At 38.1% G+C, this 23096-nt stretch overlaps 2 protein-coding genes across 2 annotated transcripts in view; both read left to right on the forward strand.

Annotated features, from left to right (window-relative positions):
• The window catches only part of LOC120488476 (SH3 and multiple ankyrin repeat domains protein 1), a 44487-nt gene extending 38735 nt beyond the window's left edge, over positions 1–5752 (forward strand). The window contains exons 25-26 of the mRNA XM_089125930.1: positions 1308–2411; positions 4550–5752. Coding sequence (XP_088982056.1) covers positions 1308–2411; positions 4550–4619 — 1174 coding nt within the window. The 3' untranslated portion in view covers positions 4620–5752. The remainder of the gene's footprint in view (positions 1–1307; positions 2412–4549) is intronic.
• A 4505-nt stretch (positions 5753–10257) lies between these two features.
• LOC120488431 (protein kinase C and casein kinase II substrate protein 3) lies at positions 10258–21115 on the forward strand. Its single transcript, XM_039685173.2, has 9 exons — positions 10258–10326; positions 11098–11254; positions 12438–12673; positions 14189–14344; positions 14425–14600; positions 15605–15725; positions 15904–15977; positions 20564–20643; positions 20716–21115. The coding sequence occupies exons 1-9, from the start codon at positions 10270–10272 to the stop codon at positions 20841–20843; spliced, it is 1185 nt and encodes a 394-aa protein (XP_039541107.2). The 5' UTR covers positions 10258–10269; the 3' UTR covers positions 20844–21115.
• Positions 21116–23096: the final 1981 nt, after the last annotated feature.

Genomic DNA, 23096 nt, shown 5'->3' on the forward strand with positions numbered 1-23096 from the left:
AGCGGTTCAAAAACAATTCATTCTTACAAGTCACAGGGCGCAGCCATCTGGAATTCTTGCTTGACGTCCTCACGGTTGTCCGACGTCCGAGAGGAGAAATCCGAGGAAAGGGGGCGTGTTGCTAGGCAACGTCTGTCGTCCGATTCGTATCTCTGAGACGGATGAATAATAGACCCCTTTTGCGCCGACGTCACAGTCACGTCACGGCGCTAGCTGGAGGCAAAACAAAGTGAAAACTGGAGGCGGCCAATACAAACCAGCACAGATTCGGCTGCATAATAAGGAGCTTAAATTACTTTTATTGTTTTTAAATGTCATCTTATTGTGTTGTTTGGTGCAAGTATCAATGAAAAATGAATATGCTGTATCTGGATTTTTTATTTCTAGAAAATATTCACATGAGTTCACACTCTTTCATTGTCGTCTTCTCTGCCCTGGCTCGGCAGAACTGCGGATCATACACACACGTCTTGTACAGGACCATTCAGCACATAGTTATAGGCATCTAAAGATGTATAAGCCCTCAGTTTCTCTTTACGATCGGTTTCTCTATAAGGTAGGTGTAGAAGTCAGGCCACACTCTAAAAAATGCTGGGTTGTTTTAACCCAATTTTGGGTCAAATATGGACAAACCCGAAATGTTGGGTTAAAAATGTAATGTAAAAATTCAACCCAACGGCTGGGTTAGTCCATATTTGACCCAAAGTTGGGTTAAAACAACCCAGCATTTTTTAGAGTGCACTCACCCGAGGTAAGGTAACGTTATCCTGTCAGATCGTCCATGCATTGAGTGAGCGCGTAGGCGGCTACGGGTCGGCCAATCTGGTTCTGTCCGTTAAAAATAACTTTTGGAAATAACAATCGCGGTCCTGGACACTGAGTGACCTTACACATTACGATAATATCGGATTTTCTCCAGTCATTGTTAAAAAAACAAGCTAATAAAACTTGCTAACTAGCGTTAGTGAAGCGGCCAGAGGGATTGTTCTGCCTCCAACTAAGCTCCGCCCACAAAAGTCCAGGGGTCATAAAGTAAAAGTCCTGCCATATGTTTATTCCACCCATGAACTCCGTCAGCTGATTTCACTAATTAGTTAACTGTGCTAATTAGCAAATCCAGGCGATTGGAACAAAATACTTTACTTTCTGAACCTGTACTTTACCTCAAATCATAGCAACCCGACAAGTTAAAACCTCTCAGTTCTCTTTGGCAACCACACACAACACCTTAGCATTGTTGCGGTGAACTTTTTCACCGGCATGCATCTTTATTCTGGTTTACATACTTTTATCTTTCTCTTTCTCAGGTTTCCAGGTGATCCCGCCTCCTCCGGCTGTGCACCTCTCATCCCTGCTTCTGTTCAGCCTCTCCAACGCTCCTTATCTCCAAACCTGCCCCCTAACTCTTTAACGTCCAACTCCCCCGCTGCGGCTCTGATCCCTGTACCGTCGTCTCCTCTTCCTGTATCAACTCTAACCCCAGTCTTAATCCCGATCCCATTACCTCTAACCCCAACCCCAGCTCCACCCCCTCTCAAAGACTGGACACCATCTAATTCTCCTATTTCTTTTCCTCACGGTATTTTGTCCCCTCCGTCACTGCCCCACACCCCCCTCTCTCCGCTTTCCCTGGCTCACGCGCCCCTCTCTCCTCCTTCATTACCTCATCCTCCCATTTCTCCAATATCTCTCTCTCATGCGCCCATCTCACCTTCCGCTGTCTCTTATCCCCCGCTCTCTCCATCCTATTCCCCCTATCCCTTGTCTCCGAAACATCGCTCTAAGTATCGTGGAAAAGTTTCCGAGTTTCAGTTCTCCGGGCCGGAGCTGCGCCGTTCTGAATCTCACTCGTACACTCAGCGCCGTCGAGCGCCCAGTCCCCTCATCTCCTGTTCGGACCACCCGCAACCTGGACCTCCGCGTCCATCCTCGCTCCCTCTCTTTCCGTCTGCGCCTCTTTACAGCTCTCTGTTTGAAATCCAACCCCCTTTAACACCCCCATTGGGAGTCGCCCATCAATATTCAGACCAGTTTTTCCCGCAAACTTCTCCTCTCTTCCCGCTCCCGTCTCCGGTGGCTCCTCCTAACCCTGCGCTTGTCTCTAGGTCACTCTCCCCTACCAACTACCTGTCTGGAGGCTCCTCCCCCTCCTGTATGGGCTACCCGCCCTTGACGCCTCCTCCACCCAATCAGCCATTTGTGTCGAAGCCCCTCCCCTACTGGAGCAAATATGATGTTGCTGATTGGCTGATTTACCTGAATCTGGCAGAGCACCGGGAACGTTTTCTCGACAACGAGATCGATGGCTCCCACCTGCCATCTCTGACAAAAGAGGACTTCCTGGATCTGGGTGTGAGTCGGGTCGGACATCGCATGAACATTGAGCGTGCGCTTAAGAGACTTACGGACAGGTGAGATAGGAAGAGGGGAAGGGTAGATTCAGACGAGGACCTGTTTCGAAGAACATTCGAAAGCAAACTAGACAGAAGTAGTGAGGGGGAAATTATTATTTTTTAAACTGGAAAAAAGCCTTTACATTCGTTTTTCTAAAAATGGTCCAGCATTTCGTTTAAAAATAGCTCTGCATGGATATGTCTGCCTGCAGCTTTACTCGACAAATAAATAGTGCGCCCTTAATGTTTTTGTATGCTTAAGATGAAGATTAGTTAAGGAAAACCCATTTCTTGAGACTGCACTACCAGTCAAAGGTTTGTACATCATCTCATTCGCTATGTAAATTTTTCTAATTTTAACGTGATAGTGAAGTATGAAAACTAAATGGAAATATTTCTCTAACTGTACGTTCACACCGCCGCCGACTTGAGCTTCCAAAGCGGCCGCATGTCATTAATTTTCAATGGAAGCTGGCTTTTCTCAGCTGCAAGGAGCGTCAAATCCATCGCGTTGCGTTTTGGGCGTTTTGAGCGTCAATTAGAAAGTTGAAAGAAGCTCAACTTTATGGTAATGAGCTGTGACGCGGTTCAGCGGCAAAACGCCAGCAACCAATCGGAAAGTAGACGTCCTTCGTGCTGGCTGATTCCGGAGAAACATGAACGTAAACTTTCGTTCCTACCAAAACATTAGCTCCATTGAAGCAGAGCCCGTCTAACGGAGAGCCTTGGCACTTCCTATTAGCCCGTTGTGTATTATCTTGGTTGCAGTTCCATTAGAATTCCACTGGAGGTGATCACGGGCGAGAGCAGAATGAATGGGAGTCTATGGGGCTAAACGGCTAAATGTGTCTCTTTCACCTGCTTGTCGTTAAATCAAAATAGATTTTATTGTTGATTCCGCAAGTTCAATATAGATTATAGGCAAAAGTCGAATGAACGAGTACTTATGTCCTTTTGATTTCTTGCAGGTTAGGCCGTTGTTGGCCGGGACACGCTAGCATTCTGCTATTGTGTGACGTCATCACATTTTAGAACAGATAAGTGAACTTAAAAATGCAATTTTCAGCTGAGTGTATTATCTTAGCCCTCCCTTTTTAATGCAACTTTCAAATTACTTGACAAAAAATTACATCTTGAGAAAAGTGGATTTCTGTGGCTGAAACCCCATCGACTCCCATTCATTCTGCACTCGACCGCGAGTGCCCCCGCATGGACAACGCGTGTCACTGCAGCCAGTCCAGAACCCGGAAGTAACCAGCCAGTGCCAATTCTCTTCAATTAAACATTCTCTGGTTGAAGCTAATCATCGCCGTTGCTGTTTTTCCTACTGGTTTCGTATCATTTATGACATGACGTTGTTTGCTTGTAGGGACCGCATGAGCGCAACTTTTATTTGAAATATTTACGAACGCTCGTTTTAAAGCGGGAATGCAATTAATTTGCTCACGGTGACACCGATTTGACCGCAATAATAATAATAATAGCTACATTTTTTTTTCACCGACCAAATGTGACCAAAACGGTTTTAAAAAATGCTGTCATTAAAAAAGGTTTCTTTAATGTATTGCTTGTTTTTTTCTGTTGTTATGTTGTGACACTTCTATTCTCCCTGCAACGTCAGAGCGTCCAAAGCGTCAACAAGCTTCCCTGTACTTTTTGACAAGCGTCCTTAACGGCGGCCGGAGCTTCTTTGACACTCAAGTCAGCGGCGGTGTGAACGTACAGTAACGTACAAGTTTTCACATTTTTGTTTTCACCACGTGCAAACGTGTAGTTTCTATTTTTTTTTTAATTTAAACATAGAGAGAAGCCTTTAGATCAAACGTCACCCTAAAATCAAGTTGAAAGGAACATAAAATCAGTCGAGTGTGTCTAAACCTTTGACTGGTAGTGTATAGGAGTTATGATTTTTCATATTCCATTTAAGAAAACACCAATCAATTTAATTACATTTCATTCCTTTTGTTAAACATGGCATTTATTTAAAATTGCACAACCGACACATGCCCTATAATTACACACTGCACACTAATGTAACTAATTGCTTTTTGAATGCCAAATTCTTCATCTTAGTCTCTAGATTATCAAGCACTTTTGTTTCTTATACCTCATGCTCTGCCTCCTTTCTTTTCCTTTCCCCCTTCCATGTTTTCTAGGCTCTCCTCTGCTTTCTCTGTCTCCACTGTTTCTTCTGAAGGGCAGAGAGATGATACGACTCAGAGCTAGAGGAGAATTAGAGAGAACTAGTTAGAGGATAGAAAGAAAGAAAGAACGTGGTTAGACAAAAAGCACTTGGGATGAAAGGGAAAGACTTCCACTGAAGGACAGAGATGGGGAGGATTGCAAAGGAGAAGTGCTATGAAATACTCAAACGCTCTTGCCGAGTGAACGCTAAAGTCATCGTCTCCGCCGTTCTGAGCGAATGTTTGTCATCTCAGCTGAAGCCAGATGGGCAAACTTCTTCAGCCAATCAGAGACACACAAAGAATGTACTTCTTTCATTGTTTTTTGGGAGGACTATATCAAAAAGTGTATTGAATTTTAGTAATATTATATTGATAAAAAAAGAGAGGCTACTGTGCATATTTTAGCATCATGACGTACAGGCTTTGATTCATCTGGTAATGTGATGATTAAGGTCAACATGAAATCGGAATAGACCCCATTTACTTTTTAAATAGTTCACATTATTCCAAAGAAAACAAATGTATTTCCTTCAAGCTCTCTTATTTTTAAGCACTAGTCACGTTGAGTGACTTTTCACCATCCAATCAGTTCGCGATAGATAAAATCAAGCCTTACCTTACATTTTTATCATTGAATGTCCTTTTTTAAATCGGAAAATATTTAGGCTTATGAAACAAAAATGGGTTACAAGCTATTTCGTGTTGACTTTAAGCACTAAAAGCTCTTAAAAAAAAGTCATCATAATGCCAATAATAACCATATAAGGATTAAGTATGTAAGCATTTGAATACCATAAGCAGAATCAGTCTTCCAAAGATCAGAACTCAATGAAAGAACCCATCGTTTATATTGCTTAAGTGCGCTCTTTTTAACCTACACACACACATACATACACACAAACACGGACTGTGTGTGTATGTGTGTGTTTTGTGATGGCGGTGGTGGTTGTTTTATAGGAGTATAGCATAACTCCATTTCATCTGAAAATATATTTAAGGAATTAGAAACAAAGGAAATATATATGTGTGCGTGTGTGTATGGAAATGAATGCAGAATTAAAGTATATATATATATATAAATATCAGATATTTCTATTGTTCTGTACAATAATTGATGAATATGATGATACATAAGCTCTGCTTAAGAGGTTTGAATAAATTATTCTCGTTGAATTTATTCTTATCTGTTCTTGAGAAACAATCGTACGCAAAACACACAGTAAGTGGTTATACCCCCCACCCCCCCACCCCACACACACACAGACATTTTTTTTTGGCCATTTTCAGCCTATTTTCACTGTGTGCTTTATTAAAAGAGTAGTTCAATTTAAAAAAAAACTGTTGCTGATAATTTACTCACCCCCATGTCATCCAAGATGTCCATGTCTTTCTTTCTTCAGTTGAAAAGAAATGAAGGTTTTTGATGAAAACATTCCAGGATTTTCTCCATATAATGGACTTCAATGGGGACCAAACGGTTCAAGGTCCAAAAGACATTTTCAGTGCAAACTGTTCAAAGGGCTTTAAACGACACCAGATGATGAATAAGGGTCTAATCTAGCGAAACGATCGCTCATTTTTTAAAAAAAGAAAAAAGTTTAAGTTTTATAAGCTCAAATGGTCGCCTTGCTCTGTTCTGTGATGTGCGTTTGTGACTCTCCTGTTCGAACTTGTTTATCAAAATGAACAAATCTTTTCTCGAGTCAACTCGTTCACTGAATTAACCAAATTACACGAAAAAAGATTCGTTCATTTTGATGAACGAGTTCGAACAGGAGAGTCACGAACGTGCATCACAGAACAGAGCAAGGTGAACATTTGTGCATATAAAACTTAAACTTTTTTTTAATGAGCGATCGTTTCGCTTGATAAGACCCTTATTCATCATCTGGAATCGTTTAAAGCCCTTTGAACAGTTTGCACTGAAACTCTCATTTGGACCTTGAACCGTTTGGACCCCATTGAAGTCCATTATATGGAGAAAATCCTGGAAAGTTTTCATCAAAAACCTTAATTTCTTTTCGCCTGATAAAGAAAGACATGGACATCTTAGATGACATGGGATGGGGGTGAGTAAATTATCAGTAAAAGTGAACTACTCCTTTAATTGTACGCTTAAACATTGTTCCATGGAAGAAACAACCATGACTAAAGGGTGAGTAAATAATGTAATTCCTTTATTTTAGGATGAACTATTTCCTAAATTCCCACAGGCCACGGTTGACTGTGTGTGATGCGGTAGAGATCACTGCGGGCTCTTCACCGTTCCTGTTTCTGAGGTGATGAACTCTGATAATAAACAATCAGTTTAGCACTTTAGAACTTTAAATGCTTTGATATAGAAATTGCATATTTAGTTTAGGCTGTATTGTTTGCTTTTGAACTTATGAACTACACTGATACACACTAATTGCTTCACATGTTGGCGGTTTTTCGCTCTGAGCTGTGGTTGGCAGAGAGCTGAAATAACTCTCACATTCTACAACACACTTAAATTTCACACCTGACAACTCATTTACACTGAGATGAGAGATTGTGTGTGTGTGTGTTTGAGAGAGAGAGAGGAGGACAACACACACTTGCATGTACATATGCACTTTGGCAACAGCTGACTGACTGCACAGACACTGGAGTGAACATGGGAGAGAAGTGAAGGAGGACAGAACAAGCCAACGACTGGAGGTAAAAAGCATTTGCTCCTTTTTCTATTCAGTTTAACTTAAGTTTATTGGGTAGTTGACAAATAACATGTTTTTTTTTCTTTCAACATTAAGATTTGAAGCTAAAATTGACTTGAAAGTCTGTATTTTATGTGCTGCTTTTTAAAAATGTAATTAAGTACAATTATTAATAATGAGCTCATAAAATATGCATGCATGATAATCATACAAAATAGTTTTAGATGTGCGTCACGTCAACTACCCATACAGTGTAAAGAGTGTTGCACACACACACGCTGATTTATTTGAAAGTGAAAAAATAACTTTATTGTGTATATTTAGCTCACACAGAGCTTGAGTGTTGAAATGCGTTCATTATGTTTTTGTAATTTACTAACAATTCATTGTTTCGCGCAATTACAAAAATGCGTTTATTTAAAGATGTGATTTCATTTTGATATGCTGTATATTTGTATACGTGTGTTTTTCCCATGCCATTCTTTCATATTAGAGATATGATTGTGATCTCATGTGGTTTTAACACTGCAGAAACAAACTGAAAATGAACCTGGACTTTAGGGAAATCCCTCTGATGTTTTAAATTTGTGGGCATTTTATTATGCGACTGTTGTCTAATAATGGATATATTTGACAATTTTATTCTGGGTTCTAATTATGGGTTTATCGTTTTAATTAGTTTATTTAATTTATTTGACACAATGGGCATTGTGTTTGAACATATTCTTTCATAAATAGAAAATCACTCCAATTTGTGACTCTTGTGTTTTGCACTGTGTGTGTGTGTGTGTGTGTGTTGTGAAGCATGTGTAAGATGACCCACCAGCTCTTGTTTATTTGGAGTTTGCTGGGCTGGTGCATGGAATCCAGGGTGGGGGAGACTTCTATTTCTGATCCCAGATTTCTGTAGCAACACACACACACACACACACACACACAGACACGCCTTTACAGTATGCTTAATACATACTGATGCAGTTATGTCCATTGGTTATTTTAGCGTTCTTTAATTTGGCTAGTTTGTGTGATTTTATCTTTAGTATAAAGATTTCTGTCAGTTTTAATCAGATTAAATTCTCAGGACATTTCAGAGATGTTTATCATCACAACTGACTATATCCAGTTGCAGTTTCACATGCAGCGAGTCTCAGGAGTGATTCACATGGACAGTTGCATGCTCTGGATGACGTCCAGAAACTCTCCCACAACCTATTTTTATCAGATAGACTTTGCAAATACATGCATTGGTAAGACATTAAAATAAGGGCTCATTCCTCTCATTAATAACTGTTTTTTTTTACAGCATTTATTTAAAAATGGAAATTAATTGAATTGAATTTCTATTTAATTAAGTAATGTTAACAGATACATTACTGTAGAAGTATTGTTCATTATTAGTTTGTTTAATTTTAACAAATGAAACTTTAATGTAAAGTTTCACCCATGCATTTCACTCAAGTCATATTATGCGTCAATAGTGTTAATAGCAGTGACTCTCATACGCTTATCATTTGAAATTGCCTTAGTTTTACCAGTGCATCATTTTTTATTTTAATCATCATCCAATCAAGTTGCATGATTTTGTAGACAACAGATTGAGAACCACTTCTCTAAAGACTCGTTTTATGTCAAGCAGTCCGCAGGACCCCAAACGACAGCAGATGTAATTTTAGATGATGTAATCTTGTGAAAAAGTTCTCTTATTGTATTTAATATGCACTTGTGGTGTACGCTAAATCTTAAAAGTATATTTTTTAAAAAGCTGTACTTGCAGATATGTTAATGAAATAAAAAGCCATTTAAAAGGGGTGCACTTTAATGATCTTTTGCCGTGCTTTAACTAACATGCTTACTAAAGCACATATAAAGTACTTGATTCAAGTTTTAACTGTAGTGTGTTATCTGATGTTACTTTTTTTGAGTTGTGCAAAGATTAATTGCAATTAATCACATCCAGAATAAAAGTTTGTGTATACATAATGTGTGTGTGCTGTGTATAATTACTTTGTATATATAAATACATATGCATGCATGTATATATTTGAGAATTATTTGCACATAAATACTGTATATATACATATATATACATAATCTATATTATATGTAAATATAAATATTTTATATATGAATAACACATTTTCTTAAATATATACATGCATGTGTGTGTATTTATATGTACAAAATAATTATACACAGCACACACACATATATGAAGTAAACACAAACTTTTATTTTGGATGCAATTAATCTCTGCACAGCCCTAATTAATACATTTTAAATGCACTAAATTGGAACTTTGTTACAAATATTTGTTGATATATTTAAATACATGACATGCAAGTTTCTATTGAATTTACATGAATTATTTTTGTGTACCATATATTTTCACGTCAAAGAGAATAGAAATAATTATGAACTTGAATGCATTTTCATTCACTTGCAAATCACATGCAATTGAAGACATTACATTCAGTTCATATGTATAGACATATATTAGACTGAACGTTGGCTGTTGTTATATTGTAAAAGGCAAAAGGAAAAACCTGGCTGTACAAAGGTGACGTCTTTTTCTTTTTCAAGAGTGTCTGTACTTGTTAGTGGTGTTTGCAAGTCAAGTATCATTAACGTTGCTCACAGTGTTCTGAATAAATCTCTAACGCTCTTAAACTGCTGCATGTAACTCATTCTGCAATATGTCAAAACAAGAAGATGTTCACATCCGATGAGAATGCAAATGTGCCGAAGGTTCAAAGCTTCAGAGAGCGGCCGTCTGTTTGCCATGAAGCCTCTCGGATACCCAGATGCCCCTGAATAAATGTCACCTGATGTGTCGAGGCGGGATCTGATCGTGCAGGGGTAACAACAGCAGCCTTGAGGCTGGTGCAACAAGCCGGAAACTGGACAAAGACAACGTTGGACTGTGATTGGTTTCATGAATGCATGCAGATTCTTCCTCACTTACACACATGCATGTAATCAGACTGTCTTTTGCAGACCGCTGTGAGTGTGACCATGGCGGACCCTCCTGCAGGCCCAGCTGAGGATATCAACAAAATCAGCTTCTGGATGGTGAGAAAAAAGCTGTTCCAACACCTAGTGAGATGCCTGCCTTGCTGTTTACTCCCTACATAGGTAGCTTCCTTCTAAGGCAGCGCCATAGATCAAAAGTGACTGATTTGGATTTGCACAAACAGCGCTTTTCATGGGAGACTCAATTCACATAGATTCATCTATCATTCCATAAAGAACCTGTAACATCAGTGGAACCTTTCTAATGCAGAACAGCTTCTTAAAGGGATAGTTCACTTTAAATTTCATTTTTGATATGTTTTATCTTACCTCAAGGCATCCAAGATGTAGGTGTCTTTGTTTCCACAGTATTTTCAATTTTGATATTTTTTTTGTCAGTCATATAATGGAGGTCTATGGTCACCACCTCAAAGAGCATGCACAGAGAAGTCCAAATTAAACATGATTTAATGACTCGTAAATGTAAGTACACATTGATGGCCTAAGACACGAAACGAGCGGTTTGTGTGAGAAAACCAACAGTGTTTATATCGTTTTACCTCTTGATACCACAGCGACGTCCAACTGTTGTCGACTTAATGTCCAACAACCTCTGTAGGCGCTTGTTAAAAAAATCACAAGGGAGTTTACTGATGCATTTTATGCATAAATGTCATGTGCTTATGTTCACCACAGACCGTATTTCGGGTGTTTAACCAAAAAAACATTCAACATCCCCATTGACTTTAGGAGAATGGAAGCGGAAGTGCTAAAATGCTAACGGGTTTTGGGCCTACAAAAATACGCCATTTCCTTCTGTTCTCGTCTCAGCCAGGAAACTTCGAGCGGACAGTGCGGAGGACATCCGGGTCGCACCAAGCGTGTAATGACATCATAGCGTGTATGAAAGACCGGGCTCGTGTGGAGCGGCAGTACGCCCGTCAGCTGACCGAGTGGAGCAGCAAGTGGAGATCAATCACTGACACTCGTGAGTCGAAAACTGTCAAAATTCAGAGTAACTCCGCCCACAGTCAAATCTCATTGGTCCACTATTTTCAGAAGCGTCACACCCACTAAAACTGGCGTAGGTGTTATTGAATCTTTGCTCATTTTTGAGTTTTTTTTGTTTTTGGGGGTGCTGCTAACACGGAAACCTAAAATTATCAGGACAGCAGCATTTGTCCAATTTTAATTGATTGATCACAAATGGTTGTGAAATTTCAATCTTAACCGTTGTATTTCATCAGAAATGATCTTAAAACAGGGCTTTAAGTGTAAAATACTGAACTAACCCTTTAATCTGAAGATTCTGTCATCATCTACCCAGTCTTATTTTGTTGCTCTTTTACATACCAGGGTTATTATTAGAGCCAGACCGATATATTGGCAAACCGATATTATCGGCCGATATTAGGCATTTTCTAAAATATCGGTATCGGCAGTTATAATGGCCGATAAATTAATATTTCAAAAATTCCAAAAAATAAAAACGGGCGAATCACGCTTCAACCATGTCATGAGTGTTGGAGTTGTATAGTTTGTCCACCAGAGGGCACTCTACACTGTCCCTGTTTGCAACACTCGTGTATAACGCGCCACACATCCTGCAACCTGCTGATCCAGCCAGAGTCAGGCAGAGAGAAACAGTTATGCATTATCATATTATTTTAGTTAAAACTCATAATTAACTACAAATAACTAATGTTAGGGAAATCTGATAATATTTTGTTGCTCGTTTCTAAAAAAAAAAAAAATAATAATATCGGCCGATTTATCGGAATATCGGATTTTAAAACCAACAAATATTTGTATCGGTATCGGCCTTCAAAATCCTTTATCGGTCGGGCTCTAGTTATTATAGTTAACTAAAACCATGAAAAAAAAAATTTAATTGAGATGAAACATTTTAACTTAATTTTAAAATAAAAATGTATAAAAAATGCATTTTAAAAAATGAAGAGAAAAATATAAAAAAGGCTAATTCAAAATATGAACAAAAGCTATGATATTAAAATTGCGTTGTTACATAAAAACTCAAATCTGCTGGCTGGCAAATTCAGTTGCAGTTTTGCTTAGTGTGATGTAAATGGGTAAAAGTATTTTCAACCGAGCGGATGTCTCTCTCTCTCTCTCTCTCTCTCTCTCTCTCTCTCTCTCTCTCTCTCTCTCAGGGCCGCTGTACGGGTCCCTCTTGCGAGCGTGGCAGTGCTTTTTCTCGTCCACCGAGCGTCTGTCTAAGCTTCACACGGACATCTCCCAGTCTCTGGTTGCAGAAGACGGAGAGCGCATTCGCTCGTGGAAGAAAGAGACGTTCCCGCGGAAAATGTTCTGGTGCTTCAGGGAGTCACATGACCTCGGGACGGCTTTCTCACGCGCTCAGAAGCCCTGGGTGAAAAGATTAAAGAAGGTGATAGTGAGACGTATGCTGGCGATGATATAATGGCCAACTATTTTAAACTAATAGGCGTTAACCAACTGAACCATTTGTTTTAAAACCTCTCTCAGTATTTCAGTAAATTAAAGCAAAAAACAGGCTTACTTTGGAGATTTCAGGCTATTTTGCTTCATTAACTAGTGGAAAGAAAACTATTAGTCTATTAGCGTAGATTTCAGTTACAATACATAACATTAAAGGCCATTATTCTGAGAGGTTTTTTTCTCCACTTCAGTATCACTTATATACACAAAATTGTACAGTTATACTCTATCTATACTCTGAAGGTTTTTACTGAGGGGTGAACCTCGAAAAATTAGAATATGGTGCAAAAGTTTATTTATTTCAGTAATTTAACTTAAAAGGTGAAACTAATATATTATATAGAGTCATTACATGCAAAGTGAGATATTTCAAGCCTTTATTTTTTTATAATGTTGATGAGTATGGCTCACAGCTTATGAAAACCTGGGGTTTTTAAGCCATAATCATCAACATTATAACAAATAAAGGCTTGAAATATCTCACTTTGCATGTAATGAGTCTATATAATATCTTAGTTTCACCTTTTAAGTTGAATTACTGAAATAAATGAACTTTTGCACGATACACTAATGTTTCAAGGTTCACCTGTATATCATTTGGCTGATTTTATATATTTTATTCCTAAAAATATTTTTTTCTGTCTGTTGATTGTATATTTGAGGGTTTTTCGAATGATAAAAATTAGGGCTGTGCAAAAATTAATTGATCCAAAATAAAAGTCTGTGTTTACATAATACATGTGTGTGTGCTGTATATAACTATTTTGTATATATAAATACACACACATGCATCTATATATTTAAGAATTATTTGCGCTTAAATTCTGTATATATACTGTATATAAATACATAATCTATATTATATAAATATAAATATTTTATATATGAATAACACATTTTCTTAAATATATACATAAGAATTGTGTGTATTTATATATACAAAATAATTATATACGGCACACACAAATATATTATGTAAACACAGACTTTTATTATGTATGCGATTAATCACAATTAATTTTTGCACAGCCCTAATAAAAATAGATATCAAAAATCCCTTCTTTAAAAACCTTTAACTCTTAATATGATAATAAATGGAAACAAGAAATTTTCAGATTTCAGCTCTGGAAATGTATGTGCAAATTTAAACAACATTTCAGGAAACTTGTAATTCAAAACAATTGTCTTATCGTACTTTGATTAATCAACTATTGGCAAATTGTGGTGATATCTATTAGTTCAAATTTGACCCTATTATTACCTGCATTTATTTCCTTTCATACAATATTCAGCTTTTAGTGAGGAAAAAATATTACTTGACGCTGGAAACGTCCTGGTTAGAGATAGATTGTATTCCCAGTGCATTTAATGGCATAAGTTAGAGCTGGATATGACATGAAAAGCACTATGTGATGCTAATAATACGTTTTTGTGTATCCATTAGCTGGAAAAGGCTCGTGCAGCGTATCATAAGTCATGTCAGAGGGAGCAGATCGCTCAGGAAAAAGAGAATCAAGCCAAACACAACGTCAACCTGAGTGAGAGCAAACTGTCCAAGATTCAGCAGACGAGAGAGAAAGCCACACAGGAGCGCAGCAAGGTCAATGAGACTTTCTACACAAATATATTATATTCATTATATATTACATAGTCATGAATTATTTATGCATGTTTTTGCAGGCACGTGATCGCTACGAGAAGGTCCTAGAGGACGTCAGTGGATTTGCGCCGCGATACATGGAGGAAATGGAGTCTGTGTTCGACCAATCACAGGAGGAGGAGAGGAAGAGGATCAGCTTCCTGAAACAGGCCTTCCTGTCCATTCACAGACACCTCGACATCACCAACAATGAGAGGTTTAAAAGGGCAACACGCATTTGATTACAACATTACATTATCGTTTTCTTTGTAGTGGATACATTAATTATGAAGGGAACAAAAACAAATATGTTTTAGTGTTGATTTCAGAACAGTTTCAAGTGAAATTGATATTTGTGTACACAAGGGGTGAAATTAACTTTTCCAGAACTTCTACTAGCCAAAAGAAAAAATAATCCAAATGAACTACGTCACAGCTATATAATATAAAATCTGGATCTGGATCCTCTTTTATCCGCATCCTTTTCACCAGAAATGTGTTTTAGCTGGACAGATCTATACTGTACAAAGAACATCAAAAAACATGTAGGTTTTCTTTTCTGTTCACCAAATGCTTTTTAATCTTCGCTATTGCTTCGCTATTTGTTGCGTAGTGACGTTTGTGTTCAAGTAAACCAGATTTGTGCAGATTTGGCTTCCCCAGCAAAGTGAGTAAACATTAAAAGTAACGGCAAATTGGCTCGTGATTTAACAGCGTTATCCGCCACAGGCGATTTTTACCCTCATCTCAAACCCTGTGTGTATATATATATATTTGATTTCTGCACTTTATGTATTTATATGTATATATTATGGAGGCTTGTTTTCACCACAGAATTAAAAAAAGTGTAATTGGAACTTTTTTCTCACAATTGAGAGTTTTACATCTCTCAATTTGGACTTTATAATTCGCATTTGCAAACTTAAATGAATAATTCTGAGGGGGGGATCTGAATTATGAGATATAAACTCACAATTATGTGTTTTTCCCTTGCAATTCCAAGCTCAGATATAAACTCTGAATTGCAAGATATAAACTTGTGAGATTAAAAAGTTATAAATGTAATATATATATTCATAGACCGCTATTAAGATGCAATGAGACCTGTTTTCCTGTTTGTTCATGTGACGTTCAACATAAAGCCTATTAGCTGCAGTGATGTTCATTATCCTGTCAAAAAGCCTGAGTGTCTTTATATGTGTATATGGGTGTGTTTTTCAGTATAAAAGCAGTGTACGGTGAACTACATCACACACTCATGTCCATCAGTGAACCTGATGACCTCCGCTGGTGGAAGAACAACCACGGGCCGGGCATGCCAACCGACTGGCCCAAAATAGAGGTGTGTGTCATCATATGCATTCAGATATTATGAGGGGAACTATCCTATATTTATTTTTGTGTCAAAACTGTTGTAATTTAGTGTTTTACGACTTGAATATTCAGTTTTGAAATGACTGAGTCTTCTTTCTTTCTGTGTTTTCGTCCTGTAATCTCGTCTCTGCGTGTTTCTGGTGCAGGAGTGGAATCCTCCGATTAAAAAACATAAACCAGGAAAGAAACCAAAAGCACACAGAGGACCTGAGGAGAAAGCGTAAGCTCACCACGAACACACACAATCACAATTATGATGTATTTAAGGCTGGACACTACAAGGCAAAACCATTGTTTTTTTTTTATTAATCTCCACTTCAGTATCACTTTCATCCACTGAACTATACGGTTTTATTCCTATCTAAATTCTGACGGGTTTTACAGAGGGGTTTCTTCATATATAATTTGCGGGATTTAACACATTTTATCCCTAAAACATGGTGAATTTTCTGTTGATAATATTTTCAAATGTATGATAAAAAAAAAAGAAAAAAAAAAAAACGTTAGCTCTAATATGTCAACAAAATGAAGCAACCTGGCTTTATCAGTGTTCAGGAAATGTATGCAAATTAGGGCATATTTAATTACATAATGCCTCATTTCAATATTTAAATATATTTCAGAAAACTTGTAATAAATTACAATAGTCTTGATGTGATTAATCAACCAGGGAAGTTCTGGTGATATTTATTAGTCTACATTTTGACCCTATTCATCTGTAGTGTCTTTTTGCACGCAACGTGCTCTATTATAATGTCAAAGGTAATATTAATTAATTCAAGTTAATTAGAAAATGAATCATATTACGAAATGAAAAGTGTAAGTATTGAGCAGCGAGTCTCTTCGGGTTTCCGTCCGCCGGCTGTTCAAATCCTCCTTGGCTGAACTGATTCGGTTGGATGAGGAATGATTGTGAAGTGCGGTCATAAAGCTGAAGTGTGTCATTTGCTGAAATGTGCAGAATACTGTGTGCGATACTGTAATGCGCTCAGCTTGACCTTCGTTTCCACTGTGATGAGTGAACTGGAGCTGATTTCATCTGATCAGCCGTCCAAAGAGTAAAGAAATGCATTAAAAATGCAGATTTATGTTTCTAGCATGACCGGGCTGGAAGTCACTGAATTAAACATGAGGTCGTGTGACAACAATGTTGCATACTACTTTTTAAAATGCTTATTGTTGCATACTGCACGCTTAAAAATAGCCTGTAGTGCATGCTGTAAACGGTCCATTCTTTTGCTTAAATTTTTCTTTGATTTTGATTTAAAAATGGTTAACGTCTAAATCAACGTGTTTTTTTCCTAGTCAAAATATGATCGATGATCAATGAATTGACCTAACTACCTTTTAAAATGCTCATTGTTGCACAGTGCATACTTAAAAATAGCTTGTAGTGCATGCTAGTTTTTCTTTAATTTTGATGTCAAAAAATAATGATGCATTGAATGGAATGTCATAGAATTTAGAAATGGTTAACGTCTAAATCAACGTGTTTTTTTCCTAGTCAAAATATGATCGACGATCACTGAATTGACCTAAATACATACTTTTATACCAACAAAACTCATTTTTAGGGGTTAAATCGGGTAGAAATAGCTCTTTAAGGTAACATTATCTTTTTGTATCAGATCATTGATCATTATCAGGGCCCCTTATTATGCTATTTTATAGGTTCCTAATGTCTCCCACAATAGGTTTACATGCATCCAAGGTCAAAAAAAAAAAAGCACAGACCTTCGCAAAGGAGGTGCATGTGAAACGCCCTGTCAGAAATACTTTCCTTGTCAGGAAAAGTATCGAAAAAGTATCGAAATCGCTATTCTTGACTTGGTATCGAAACAATAATTTTGGTATCGTGACAACACTATTGCATACTACTTTTTAAAATGCTCATTGTTGCACAGTGCATACTTAAAAATAGCTTGTAGTGCATGCTAATTTTTCTTTAATTTTGATGTCAAAAAATAATGATGCATTGAATGGAATGTCATAGAATTTAGAAATGGTTAACGTCTAAATCAACATGTTTTTTTCCTAGTCAAAATATGATCGACGATCACTGAATTGACCTAAATACATACTTTTATACCAACAAAACTCATTTTTAGGGTTAAATCAGGTAGAAATAGCTCTTTAAGGTAACATTATCTTTGGTTTCAAATCTCTGGAGTTTGTATCAGATCATTGATCATTATCAGGGCCCCTTATTATGCTGTTTTATAGGTTCCTAATGTCTCCCACAATAGGTTTACATGCATCCAAGGTCAAAAAAAGCTTTTAATTTTCTCCGAATACCTATTCTACATTCTCAAAGAGTCTGAAACCTGAATCTCTCTAAAGTGTATTTGCAGCGTCTTCTCAACAACACGAACCAAACGTCTCAGCTACAGCGTTTGAGGGCGGGCCTAAGTAAATGTAGTTCACATGTAACCAGTGAAGACCATTATGGAGATTTGTTAAATCTTTAAAAGTTTGCAGGCCTTTTACATTCACAAACTGCTATATTACACACTGCATGAAAGGTTATATTCAAAAGAAGCATAAAAGAGGCAGCCAGAGCAACAAGATATCGTGTGTGTCCCGCTCCTTCATGAGTTTTGTAGTCCCTTCCTCAGAGACGCATCTATAAAACATGCGGCTGCCACTTCCATGTTTGACTGTGGGGACGCTGTGTGTGTTCATTGTGATGTACTGACAATCTTTAGCACTTAAGCGTGAAGGCCCAAAAGTTGGTTTTGTCATCTTCCTCCAGTGTGCTTTTGGCTGAGCTCCAGTTGAGATGTTTTTATTTTGGGTGAACTGTTGTCTGGTGTGTTTTATTCTGCCGTGACGACTCTAACTCCTTTAGGCACGAGTGTCTTTCTCTTATGCGGACGCTGTGTTTGGAGGGCAGCCAGATTCACACTTGTGAATGTCACCTTTTTAATGATGGTGTGCTTTAAGGTATATTTAATGTTAATGGCTGCAAGTTGTTTAGTGGGATGAATAAACGTTTTTGGGGAAGAATTAATCAGTGCTGGCGAGGTTTGGTTTAGTGTTATGTTTCGAGGTGTAGTAGATTCATGCATTTGAATTGCACGTAACATTTCCATCTATTACACTGTATATAATACAATAGCAGTATATAATATAATATTATATTATTAGGAACAGCTGTTCAATTATCTAATCAACCAATCACATGGCAGTTGCTTCAATGCATTTAGGGGTGTGGTCCTGGTCAAGACAATCTCCTGAACTCCAAACTGAATGTCAGAATGGGAAAGAAAGGGGTTTTAAGCAATGGTTGTTGGTGTCTGAGTATTTCACAATCTGCTCAATTACTGGGATTTTCACGCAAACCATTTCTAGGGTTTACAAAGAATGGAGTGAAAAGGGAAAAACATCCAGTATGCGTCAGTCCTGTGGGCCAAAATGCCTTGTTGATGCGAGAGGTCAGAGGTGAATGGGCCGACTGATTCAAGCTGATAGAAGAGCAACTTTGACTGAAATAACCACTCGTTACAACCGAGGTATGCAGCAAAGCAATTCTGGAGCCACAACACACACAACCTAGAGGCGGATGGGCTTCACCAGCAGAAGACCCCACCGGGTACCACTCATCTCCACTACTAGGGCTGTCACTTTACGTTCGAAAATCGATTGCACAATCGATCGGACCAACCAACACAACTATCGAAAACAAAATAGGGAATCGATTTTAACGGCCTTCTCTCAGAGCGCGTCCAGCTCGTCACGTCACGCCCGTAGCGAACGCGCGTCACACAGCAACACACACACATAACAGCAAATTGTACTTCTGCATAATGAAAAATGTGAATTCTACTGGTTTTCAGAAAGTCTCATGCATACAGATACAGATTCAGGCTACAATCACCTATGTTGGCAAAATTAGTTTGACATTTAAGTAGTAGGCTAATCCAAATAATAACTCTAATCGTAAACAGAGCCATGTTGAATCCTAATGTTTTTCATTGATGTTATCTGCTTTTTTTTTTCGAGAATGTTACACTCCTGTTTGTCATTGTGCACGAAGCTTCATGTCAATAAAACATCAGAAATATTCAAGTGCGCGTCTTAAGCGCCCTCTTTAGGCCGTCCGGTGTCCGTCGATTTGCCTATATTTGGCTAAAATGGAAACGTGTTTAAACATGGAAAATCGATTTTACAATCGATTCAATGAACACTTATGTCTCAAAAGTCCATCAAGATTTTTTGACAAAATGGACAGCCCTATCCACTACAAATAGGAAAAAGAGGCGACAATTTGCAAGTGCTCACCAAAATTGGACAGTTGAAGACTGGAAAAACGTTGCCTGGTCTGATGAGTCTCGATTTCTGTTGAGACATTCAGATGGTAGAGTCGTAAACAGAATGAGAACATGGATCCATCATGCCTTGTTACCACTGTGCAGGCTGGTGGTGGTGGTGTAAAAGGCCCCTTAGTGCCAATTGGGCATCGTTTAAATGCCATCTATATCATTTCAAATTGGTTTCTTGAACATGTCAATGAGTTGACTGTACTAAAATGGCCGCCACAGTCACCATATCTCAACCCAATAGAGCATCTTTGGGATGTGGTGGAACGGGAGCTTCGTGCACAAATCTCCATCAACTGCAAGATGCGATCCGATCAATATGGGCCAACATTGTTGAATCAATGCCACGTAGAATTAAGGCAGTTCTGAAGGCGAAAGGGGGTCAAACACATAGTATTAGGTAGCAGTTGATGGCATAATAGTAAAATATCCAGTTTGGACGCCTCAGGAGTTAAAAGTGCTGATTTTCTGTCATCTTCTCCCGCAGGGTCATGATCGGAGGAGTGCGTGTGCGGGCGCTGTACAACTACACCGGAGAGGAAGACGATGAACTGTCCTTCAGAGCAGGTGATCCTTCGACCCTGGTGAAGTTACAGTGAATCTCACTGAGGCGCTGACGGCTGTCGCTCTGTCTCACAGGTGAAGAGTTCCTCAAGATTGAGGAAGAGGATGATCAGGGCTGGTGCTTTGGGGTGAAGGAGGGCGGAGTCCAAGGCTTTTACCCAGCCAATTACGTGTTGCCTGTGAAAGGAGATCAGGAATCATAGATGAGGCACAACCATGCGTATTTACAGTTATGGAAAACATTAATACGGTGCTCATCAAAAAGTATAGTATGTAAATGTCTGAATGTCATTGCCTTTTCTTTTAGACTTTTTCAACACTATATCTATTGTTTTGTCATTTAACCCTTAAATGCATTAATTTTTTTAGCGACCCGGATCTATATCTAACACTGTCTCTGTCACGCTAATATAAAACTCTCCTGATATCACAGTAACACTTACAGAAGGATTAAATAAAGCATATTTTGTTATCTTTTGGAGCTTGGAAGGGTTCAGTTTGAGCAGATGTTTTACCATCATCACTGTCCTCGTTTCCCAGTACATTCAGCATCTGGCTCATATTCGCCAGCCCAGCCATATTCTCAAAACCATTGTTTGACATCTCTACTAGATCCACCATCAAGTGACAGGGACAGTAATATTTGATTGCCACTGAGCCATTTCAAGTTTCCTGATTATTCTTCCTATTCTTTTTGTTTTCTGCCTGCGGTAACTACGAGTGAAACATCACGCCACCATGTGGAATAATGGTGAATTGCAGTTATTCAGTCATCAAAGATTCAATTATTGTTTTGCAAAAAATACATACTTAGATTGTTACACACCTTGGCTTGTTAGCGACCACATACGATTTTTGTTTTTCTTGTTATATTGTTTATGATTGAGGAATACCAAGAAGGTTGTGAGTAGGGTAGTGAATGAAATCACGAAGTATGTGTTTAAGGGTTAAAACTATCTTTCAGTCTTTCTCTGATTGTTTTTTTCTTCTTCTTGTTTGCGTTTTATTTCTGTAAATGATCTTCTACTTAGTTTGCAGTGCTACTTACTTAGTAACAGTGACATTCAGATATTTCCACCATATGAATGGAAAGAATTAAGTTAACAAGTTCATTGGAAAACAACCTACAACTACAACCAGTGTTTCTACAGACCAAAATGAAAATAAAATATTAATTCTGTTTCATCAATGGAACTTTTAGCTCTTTATTTAATAATATGGGATGTCATTAATTTTAATTAACACATTTTTGCTTTTGGAAAACCTCCAAGAGAGCCAGAGACCTGTAAATGATTCAAGCCGAGTCAAGAAACGGCCTCTTTGTAATTTATATATTGCTTAATGAGGGGTTGTACAAAAACCAGTAGGAGCTTGTTAGAAAGATTACCGTGCACTGGAGAAAAGCCTCCATTATCATCAGCACCAAATCCAGATTATATTTCACCTACAGGCATTCACACCTGAAAAAGTGGAAGGAATAAAACTAACATTTCTGTGCACTGAACACTTGACCATCAGCTCCGGCTCCGTCACACACCCAGGACCGAACGGGCCGAACAGGTATCTGGTTAAACATCAAGGAACAGGTGCGTAACTATGGCAACCAGTCAATAATTCTGGAGTGACAGGGACCTCTGGTGGTCGATCTGGAATCACATCTCCATCTGTTTTAATGTTGTTTTTACAGTCGAGGCAGAAGTTAAGCCTCAAAGCTTGTCTACCGTTTGTACGAAGTATTACTCCGAATGTTATATGCAGTTTAATTACATTTAAAGGAGAACTCCGGCGAACAATGAACCTTTGGTCTAATAAAACATCGGTACCTAGTCAATCGTTCTCTGAGTTTTGTTTTCATGATAATCGAATGTAAAGAGTTTTATCTCTAAAAACTGTTTAGCGTATAATGCTAGTAATGGGGGCATTGACTAAGTAAAAAGAAATCGCTAGTTTATATCACTAACAAGGCTCAAAATAGCCCCACACTCACACAGTAACATAATGAGGGTCCATACATACAAAACGAAGCATTGAGAACTGTGTAAGTGTACAGACCGTTTAATAAGAAGATACTTCATAAAGACAGTTCACTTCGCGTATACAGACAGGAGCCATCTTTAAAAATAGTCTCGATAAGTCGATCCCCGAACGCCGTTCATACAGTTCAGAAGTTCGTTGAACTTCATAAAGTTCAGATCACTCAGCACGACGTTCGTGGTTTGACTTAGAAGACATTTCATAATTATTAATGTTGAAAACACTTGTGGAAATCTTTTATAACATTATAAATGTATTTACTGTCCCTTTAATGCATGAATAAAAGTATTGAATTCTTTCAACGGCAAAAACAATTACTGACCCCAAACTGTTCATTGAAAATGTTCATTCAGAAACGCACCAATTTATACCAATTTTATTGAGTAAATAATCTAATTAAATCTGTAAACAAGTTTGAAGCA

This window comes from Pimephales promelas, chromosome 22, assembly GCF_988280905.1.
Source record: "Pimephales promelas chromosome 22, fPimPro1.hap1.1, whole genome shotgun sequence".
Lineage (NCBI taxonomy): Eukaryota > Metazoa > Chordata > Actinopteri > Cypriniformes > Leuciscidae > Pimephales > Pimephales promelas.

Bases quoted from the DNA above. Each gene is read 5' to 3' on its own strand.
- LOC120488431 (XM_039685173.2), top strand. From the start codon at position 10,270: ATGGCGGACCCTCCTGCAGGCCCAGCTGAGGATATCAACAAAATCAGC. The intron at 10,327-11,097 runs GTGAGAAAAAAG...TTCTCGTCTCAG, and splicing joins ACAAAATCAGCTTCTGGATG to CCAGGAAACTTCGAGCGGAC. The intron at 15,978-20,563 runs GTAAGCTCACCA...CTTCTCCCGCAG, and splicing joins AGAGGACCTGAGGAGAAAGC to GGTCATGATCGGAGGAGTGC.